Below are 8,995 nucleotides of genomic sequence, written 5' to 3' on the forward strand. Positions count from 1 at the left end.
AAAATTATTTTTTAAAAATAAAATTCAACTTTTCTCTTTAAATTTTTCCAACCAAAATTGATTCACTTAAAATTCACCCAATCATCGATTTTTTCCGTTTTTATTTAAAGAAATAGTTTAAATATCCAATTCCAAAATAAACTTGTTACTCTTCATTTCGAGTTATTGGGTAGAAAAACAAACACAGGCACACACACGAAGGAAGGAAAAGGACATGCGATTGGTGAAAACCCTTTTTGTTGACAAAAATCCTTCAAACAGAAAAATGGTCTGATCCAGCGATTAGTATTAAAATGAATATTCACTGGCTCAGTTCTTTATCTCCGGCGCTATTTAAAGACAACGTCACACAATTTTCAACTTGAAAGGATTTTTATACCTCATCAGCTTTTGATGTGCATCCCTCACATAACTCACATAATGAGTAAAAACCAACATAACAACACACGAAGCCACACGATGGCAACTGTGTTTTTTTTTTAATAATAAATAAATAAAATAAAAATTGCCTTGATGTTGTTCGGGTTATTGGAAAACAAATAATGTATGTCTCTTTAATCTGTCAACGTAAATAAATAAATAAAAATAATTTTTCTCTCTCGCAATTTATTGGAGTGCGCAATGTGACGATGATGAAAAGGTGCATGCATCAAACGATTAATTTCATGGATAATTTTCACACAATTATTCGCTCTCATGGATTTAATTATTTATTTGCACTCATTTATTGAAAATAAGCATTCGGGCGAAAAAAGAGCTTCGCATGCAAACAAAAAGGTCCTTCAAAGCTCCTTTTTTCCCCGTCACACATGCATGAATTTTACGCTTCATCGTTTAATGATCCCTGTGAATTAGTGCAAAAGGGTTACGTCAGAGGAAATTCTGTGTTTGCGAAAAATATTTGCATAGAACTTGTTGCTTCCCACAAATTGAGAAATGATATTCGAGCGAAATTAATTATTAAGGTTTAAATAAGGAGATTTTCACTCAATTTATCAAAGCTGATAATCGACGCGATTATAAATTTATATTTATTGAGCGCGAAATGATAATGACAATAAATATTTGTAAATTTTGTGGTTTCATTCCAATTTTATTCACGTTAAATACAATTATTCTCTTATTTAACGGCAAATAATGCGACAATGTCTGACAAATAAAATGAAATTTTGTTTTAATATAATTTTGATATTATTGAAAATTGTTGTCATTGAAACTAGATTTATTTTTAAAATTAAGAGGAAATTGTTAAATATAATTTTGAGATAAATAATTTTGAATGAGGATAATTCGTATTACTTAATAAAATAATTTCTGATGAAATGCGGATTTTCTAAGCAAATAAAAAAATAATTTTGCTTTGAAGTATTTTATATTTGTAAAGTCTTATAATGTTGAAAAACTCAAGTTTCAATTATTCATACGATTAAAATAATTTTATTATTCGCTCTCATGGATTTAAATTTATTTAAAATTTATTGAAAATAAGCATTAAAAAAGAGCTTTTAAGTCACACATGCATGAATTTTACGCTTCATCGTTTAATGATCCCTGTGAAAGTGCAAAAGGGTTTCAGAGGAAATGTTTTATTTGCATAGAACTTGTTGCTTCCCACAAATTGAGAAATGATATTAGCGAAATTATTTTTATTAAGGTTTAAATAAGGAGATTTTCACTCAATTTATCAAAGCTGATAAGACGCGATTATAAATTATATTTATTGAGCGCGAAATTAATGACAATATATTTGTAAATTTTGTGTTTCATTCCAATTTTATTCACGTTAAATACAATTATTCTCTTATTTAACGGCGAATAATGCGACAATGTCTGACAAATAAAATGAAATTTTGTTTTAATATAATTTTGATATTATTGAAAATGGCTTGTCATTGAAACTAGATTACTAAAATTAAGAGGAAATTGTTAAATGTAATTTTAAGATAAATAATTTTGAATGCGGATAATTCGTATTACTTAATAAAATAATTTTCAAAATATTTGTAAGAAAATGTTAAAAAAATCAAGTTTAAGTATTTTTATTTTTATGAAATTTAAAAATAATCATATTTTTATTTATTAAGAAATTGCATTTAAAAGAAAGTTCTGTATTAAATGGAGTTTTAATATTTTTAGTTTCCATTCATGTATTAGCACATTTTTTTACCGTAAGCAAACTTTATTAAAATAAGTTAAAAATTATTAAAATATATCAATAAGATTTTTGTCAAAACTATAAGTTTTTACCATGATTTTTGGAATTTATTTTTTTAAATTTTTCAAAATATATTCAAGTTTTATGAATATATGAAATTTTAAAATAATTAACCTTTTATTTCAAAAAATTAATTAAAAAAATAATTTTTATTTGTGAATTCAAGAAAAAAAAATATTTATGAATTTTTTATTAAAATTTATTAATAAATGTATTCATCAATTATATTTTTATTTAATTAATTTTATAAGATTTTCTTATTAAAAAAATACAATAAAATTTAATAAAATTGTAACGAATGAATTAAAAAAATTAAAGTTAAAACAAAATTCTTATAAATTTATTGTTTAAAAAAAGATTTTTTTTAATTCGAAATTCGATAATTTTGTTAAATAAGTTTATTTATTTATTTTTTTAAGTTTTCTGAAAGTAAGTTTGAACCAATTTAAATAAAATGAAAAATTCATTATAAAATTTCATCAATAAAAATATGATTTATCTAATAGTAATATTAATAATAAGTTACAAAAAAAAAATTATTTTAAAAATTAAAAATAATAAATTAAATTAAACATTTAAATAAAAAAAAATTAAAATTAATCAAGTAAAATAAAAGAACATCAAAAATTACCGGAATTCATATTTAAAAATTTATTCTTGTCACTCCATCTGTTGTTCAACACATTTGAGAGGAGATAGGCTCGTGACTGAATTGCATGCGAAATCCAAGTGACGGAGTGAGACGATCGAAAGTGATACTGTTATATGCTGTCAGGTAAGTATACCAGTACTGGTATACTTACCTGACAGATGTATAACAGTTCAACTTCAGCCGTCTCACTCAGTCACTTGGATTTCGCGCGCAATCCCGTTACGAGCCTCCTTGTTTTCGTGTCGCAGAGGGCGCTGAAATCTTTAAGGGTTATCACTTTCGAGAATCGTAGAAGCGAGTGTCAGCGAAAATATTTTTCACTTGTCGAATTTGCCCCTTTTGTAACTGCAAAAAAATCCGGAAAAATGTTTTCACGCGCATTGAAGATCGCCTCTGTCCAAACAGCCAAAAATTTCTCCACATCATCTCAGGTAAGTGCCCAAAAATACCCAAAGGTCATTCTCGCAATGAAATTCTACTATCATTTACGTAATCATTGTGCCAACTATTGAATGGCCATGGAAAAAAGTTATCTCACAGTTCGACTAATTAATCAATGTTTGTTTGTTTTTCCTGTTTTTCTTCTAGAATAATGTGAAGGTTGCTGTTATGGGAGCCAGCGGCGGCATCGGTCAACCTTTGGCCTTGCTCTTGAAGCAAAGTCCCTTGGTAACGGAGTTGTCGTTGTACGATATTGTGCATACAGTTGGTGTTGCTGCTGACTTGTCTCACATCGAAACCAACTCCAAGGTTACGGGCTACAATGGACCCGAAAATTTGGAAGCTTCATTGAAGGGTAAAACATTTATTTTTAAATTTTTTTTAATTTTTTCTTAAAAAAATTTTCTCTTTCAGGATGCGAAGTTGTCATTATTCCTGCTGGAGTTCCACGTAAACCTGGCATGACTCGTGATGATTTGTTCAATACCAACGCGTCGATCGTTCGTGACTTAGCCAAGGCTTGCGCCAAAGTCTGCCCAAAAGCATTCGTTGGAATTATCTCGAATCCCGTCAACTCGACGGTGCCCATTGCGTGCGAAGTGTTCCAAAAAGCCGGCGTTTTGGATCCCAAACGTATTTTCGGCGTCTCCACGTTGGATGTCGTGCGTGCCAACACCTTCATCGGCGAAGCAGCTGGCGTCGACCCAACCAAAGTCAATGTTCCCGTCATCGGAGGACATTCTGGCGTCACAATTATCCCCTTGTTGTCCCAAACGACCCCAAGCGTCAACTTCCCCCAAGATAAGGTCAAGGCATTGACTGAACGCATCCAAGAAGCTGGCACGGAAGTCGTCAAGGCAAAAGCTGGCGCTGGATCTGCTACCTTAAGTATGGCTTTTGCTGGAGCTCGTTTCGCTCTCAACCTTTGCCGCGCTCTCAAGGGCGAACAAAACATCGTTGAATGCGCCTACGTTCGTTCGGATGTCACCGAGGCCAAGTACTTTGCTACTCCCTTGGTTTTGGGCAAGAATGGCGTCGAGAAGAACATGGGACTCGGCAAATTGAATGACTTCGAGAAGGAATTGCTCGCCAAGGCTATCCCTGAATTGAAGAAGAACATCGCCAAGGGTGAAGAATTCGTCGCCAAGAACCCTTAAGAGATTACAACAAAAAACAAAGAAAAGCTTTAAAAGCTCTCAGAAGTTCTCTAAGAGGACCACAAATTACCATGCGAAACTGTTGAATAATGTTTAAATTTAATGATAGATAATTTTATTTAATTCGTTAAACCATCAATAAAAAACACAGGAACCACATTTGAAATGAAAATTAATTTATGACAAAAAAAACCTTCGTTTTTTAATTAATTTTATTTTTATGATATTTATTTTATTTTGGTAAGGCGCCTGATAATTTTTTTATCTCCAATTTAAAAAGTCGAAAATTTTTTGAGGCATAAAAAAGTGTCAAAAATATTTTTTTTATTAATTTTTCAATATTTTTTTCCTAAAAAAATCATTGGAATTAAATTTTTATTCATTTTGATTTATTTTTTAAAATTTTAATTAAAATGCATAATATTTTTTGAAAAAAATGTTAATTATTTTTTTTAATAATTTTCGAATTTTTCTCGATTCTTACCATTAATTATTTTTTTTTTTTTTTTCTTCCTCAAGAAAAAATATTTACAATTTATTATTTTAAAAAAAATCTCAAATTTGTAATTTAAAAAAATAATAAATGAAAAAATAAAAATATACATTAGATATTCAAAGGAAAATTTCGAGAAAAATTCGAAAATAACATTAAAAGTTTAAAAATATTTTAAAATAAAAATATTTCGAAAAAAAATATTTTAAATTAAAATTTTCAAAAAATAAATTTAAATTTATTAAAATTTAATTATTTTAAATTTTTAAAAATTAAATTAAATAAAACTTTTTAAAAATTTAATTTAAAATTTAAGCTTAAATCACAAATCGATTTTTTTTTAAATTAATTAGTTTTTTTTAAATTAAATATAATTTTTTTTATTTCAAAAATTAAAAAAAAAATCTTCAAGTTATTTTTTTTTTTAGAAAATTCATAAAAAATGCCGCTTATAATATAATTTTTGGTCCATTTTAAATTTATTTTTAACTAAAAAAATTTTTTCAGATGAAAAATTATTAAAAATTTATTTTTTTTTTTCTTAAATCACGTTAAAGGCATCGACTTTGCTGCAGCAACTCGCTTTGGTTTTTTAAACTCTATTTCTTTATTTTTTCGTTTTTCCGCTTGAGATTCCTCAACTTTCACTGTTTCTTCAAAATCAATATCTGCAGGCATACTCAAAGGAGTTTCATCCTCAGAATTTGCCTCCATGAGAGATTTTTCTTGTGCTTGTTTCTGGATGTGACTCAAAAGGAAATCTACGGCATTTTCATCGTCACTTTCTTCGTCTTCTTCTTTTTCACTCTCAACTGTTGGCTCTTCTTCCATTTCAACCTCAACTGGAATTTCGTCTTCATCTTCGCTGCCGATAATTTCATTCACAATTTCGATGGTTTCTGGTTCTTTTGTTACTTTTCCTGCAATTCTGTCTTTGATGACTTTCAGATCAATTTTGCTCAGTAACGCAGTCCAATAAAAAATTTGCTTGAATCTCCGTAAAAATAAATTATATTTGAAGAAAAATTCTCTTCCGCGTTGAGATAGATCGATTTTCGCACAAGGACGATCCGCTACGAGAATTTGCATCGCTCGCCATGCCACGACTGAATTAAAATTCACCGGAAATTTATTTCCAAAACTTTTCACGTACCGAATATCGTCTTGCATTTGTTCCGACGTGTTCAAATTCAACACAAGAGTCAAATTATTTTGCGTTTCTTGCGGAAGTAGCAAGAAACTACTTTGAAATCTGTCGAAATCTAGCTCAAAATCCATCAATTGCAGCATCGTGAAAGTTCGTTTCGTGTCCGCAAGTGAAAAAGGACGCGGAATTCTGCCAAAGCGATAATTGTAGGAAAGGAAAAATTGCGAGGATAATTTCATGCCGTTTTTATCGAGTAACAATCGATCGTCTCGAACACTTTTGTGCGCTTTAGGGTACATTTTTTTCAAAGTTTTTTCTGGGAAATTGATGGCAGCGGGATTTTCTCGAGCTGCTTTCAGTTCAGCAGCAGCTTCGAGGTAATTGTCGAGATTTACCATCGTGGAGCGACTTTTGTCTTTGCGAGGTACATCTTGGAGGCAGGCATTTGGATTTCGCTCGAGATATTTTTTGATCGTGGAATAGCGACATCGGCAAGCGAAACGGGTTTTTGTCCCGATGAATTTGGCGAATTCAGACCACTTTGTTGTGCCGTTTTTTTCGACGAATTCCATCTAAAATTAGAAATTAATTTTAATTATTTAATTGATTATTAATTTTAATAATTTAATTATTTTATTTTGAATTTAATTTAAATTAAAAATTAATTTAATTTAATTTTTATTTTTTTTATTTTTTTTTATTATTTTTATTTTTTTAATATTTCGTTTCATTTTTTTTTATTAATGAATAAATTAATAATATTTTTTTTCTTTTTTTAAACAATATTTTTCAAATTTAAATTCATTTAACAATTTAAAAAAATTCAACTTTTTAATTAGGTATTTGTTTAATTTTGTAACAAAAAATTAAGTGAAAAAATATAAAAATAATAATATAAAAGACTTAACACGTAGAATTTAATATGAATTTATCAAAAAGAAATTTTATTGTTTATAAAAACCAATTTTAAAAAATTTAACGAAAAATATTTAGAAAAAAAAATGTTTAAAAAAAATAAATAAACAATTTAAAAATATTTATTAAAAAAATTATTTAAATAAAAAATACTTTTTTTTTAAAAACTTAATTTAAAAAAAATTAAATTGATTTTTTTTTAAATAAATATTACAAAAAAAATTAAATAAAAATGTTCAGAAAGAATTAAAAATAAAAATAAAAAAAAATTAAATTAAAATAAAATTAAAAATTATTTAATTTTCTTAATTTCTAAATATTTTAAACAACTAAAAATAATTAAAATCTTTTTTATCAATTGTTTAAATTTTTAACAAAAAAATTAATTAAAATATATATATTTTTAAAGCTTTAGCTCGTAGAATTTTTATATGAATTTATGAAAAATAATTTTTTATTTAAATAATATTTATTTTAAAAACCAATTACCAATTACAAAAATGTTTAGAAAAAAAAATATTAAAAAATTAAAAAAATTAAATAAAAAATCGTAAAACTCACCAATTTCTGATCCTCTTCCACAGTCCAAACTTTATTATCTACCGCTTTGAGTGTATTATTATACCGATTCCTGATCTGCACAGGAGTTCTTCCCGGCAACAAATTCGGAGGCATTTTCCCGAAATTTTCTCCATGTGCATGAACATAAGCAATTATCGCACAATCCTCTTCGACAGTAAATCGATCTCTTTTTATCCCTGGCTTAATTGTGAACATGTATCGATGATAGCATTGATACCGATTCCTGCCCGGCATCTGTTGACAAACCTTTGTCCAACTAATCACATCGCCATCGCTGTACTTTTCAACAAGCTCAAGCAGTTGCTGATCCTCAAACGGCGTAAATTTCTCATTTTTCTTCACTTGCGCACTTTCCGACAACGCAGTTCGATAATGGACGAAACATTGCATGGGCGATCTCGCATTCGTGCATGCCGCAATTGCATCCCAATCCTGATAATTGTGACGAATTACGGCGTCTTGCAGTTTTTCTTCCTCCTCCTCGGTCCACAAACCGTGATTCAGACCCGGTTTCAAGTAGTGATTCCACATTGCCATGCATTCGTTCGGCAAATGACGCGAATCGAGATTTTTAAAGGAAATTTTGCTCCAATCGATGGAAAAATTTGTCGTTTCAACCATTTTGTACAGCTGCGGAAAGGGTTTTTTCTCCAAATCTCCCGCCATTTCGCGCATATTTGTGATTTTTTTGCTCGTGCTTCGCGAGAGTTTTTGCGTATTTCGGATTTCGCTGATGTCGGAACTGTTTCCCGCCCGGAGATGATTGATAATTTGCTCTTTGACGCCTTTGACGATGTCAACTTTGTCTTTGGAGGTCCAAAATCTCTTCGGCAGCGATAAATAGTCAATGGGGAAGAATTCTTTCCGCACATTTTTTCGATAAATGTAGTCCTTGTTGTTTGGTCCCGGACTTAAATCGATTTCTTTGAAATATGGCGCCCCGCAGATGTAAATACTGGCATTGCGAGTCGAAGTATTTTTCGGCATGGAATGATTCCGTAATTGGTCGAGCAAAACTTCGTTGGCGGCATATTTTTCTTGTACCGCTTGTAACATTTGCTCGAATTTCGTCCGTAAATCCAACAAAAGTTGCTTGTATTTGGCATTCAGAGCTAAGCCGTTGTCGATTGTGATCTCGTCGTGACCTTGAATGGCGGAATTTACGTCGGCGAGATAGTTGAAGAGATTCGATTGACGGAATTCAAAGTTCTAAAAGACAAAAAATAATTGAGAGGAAACGAAAAATAGAAGAAAATTTGGAACTTACGATATTTTCTGAGTTTTCGTAGTCATCAAAGGTAGAAGAAGACACCACAGACTCCGAATCAGAGCTGTAGTAGTCCATTTTTAATTATTTTCAGATTAAATTTGTGTTTATTTGGCTTTTTAACAA

General features: G+C 29.5%; 2 protein-coding genes across 2 annotated transcripts; one reads left to right on the plus strand and one right to left on the minus strand.

The window, feature by feature from the left end:
* Positions 1–3,125: 3,125 nt before the first annotated feature.
* On the plus strand, positions 3,126–4,624 carry LOC134830276 (malate dehydrogenase, mitochondrial). Its single transcript, XM_063843700.1, has 3 exons — positions 3,126–3,298; positions 3,456–3,663; positions 3,723–4,624. The coding sequence occupies exons 1-3, from the start codon at positions 3,233–3,235 to the stop codon at positions 4,463–4,465; spliced, it is 1,017 nt and encodes a 338-aa protein (XP_063699770.1). The 5' UTR covers positions 3,126–3,232; the 3' UTR covers positions 4,466–4,624.
* An 806-nt stretch (positions 4,625–5,430) lies between these two features.
* LOC134838168 (snRNA-activating protein complex subunit 4 homolog) lies at positions 5,431–8,989 on the minus strand. The gene is made up of 3 exons (XM_063853640.1): positions 8,870–8,989; positions 7,582–8,811; positions 5,431–6,677 (listed from the first exon to the last, which is right to left on the minus strand). The coding sequence occupies exons 1-3, from the start codon at positions 8,945–8,947 to the stop codon at positions 5,505–5,507; spliced, it is 2,481 nt and encodes an 826-aa protein (XP_063709710.1). The 5' UTR covers positions 8,948–8,989; the 3' UTR covers positions 5,431–5,504.
* Positions 8,990–8,995: the final 6 nt, after the last annotated feature.

The sequence above is a fragment of the Culicoides brevitarsis genome, chromosome 1 (assembly GCF_036172545.1).
Source record: "Culicoides brevitarsis isolate CSIRO-B50_1 chromosome 1, AGI_CSIRO_Cbre_v1, whole genome shotgun sequence".
NCBI lineage: Eukaryota > Metazoa > Arthropoda > Insecta > Diptera > Ceratopogonidae > Culicoides > Culicoides brevitarsis.

Coding starts and splice junctions, on each gene's coding strand:
- LOC134830276 (XM_063843700.1), top strand. CDS start 3,233: ATGTTTTCACGCGCATTGAAGATCGCCTCTGTCCAAACAGCCAAAAAT. Junction 3,299..3,455: donor ATTTCTCCACATCATCTCAG/GTAAGTGCCCAA, acceptor TTTTTCTTCTAG/AATAATGTGAAGGTTGCTGT. Junction 3,664..3,722: donor TTTGGAAGCTTCATTGAAGG/GTAAAACATTTA, acceptor TTTCTCTTTCAG/GATGCGAAGTTGTCATTATT.
- LOC134838168 (XM_063853640.1), bottom strand. CDS start 8,947: ATGGACTACTACAGCTCTGATTCGGAGTCTGTGGTGTCTTCTTCTACC. Junction 8,812..8,869: donor ACGAAAACTCAGAAAATATC/GTAAGTTCCAAA, acceptor TTTGTCTTTTAG/AACTTTGAATTCCGTCAATC. Junction 6,678..7,581: donor TGGAAGAGGATCAGAAATTG/GTGAGTTTTACG, acceptor TTCTAATTTTAG/ATGGAATTCGTCGAAAAAAA.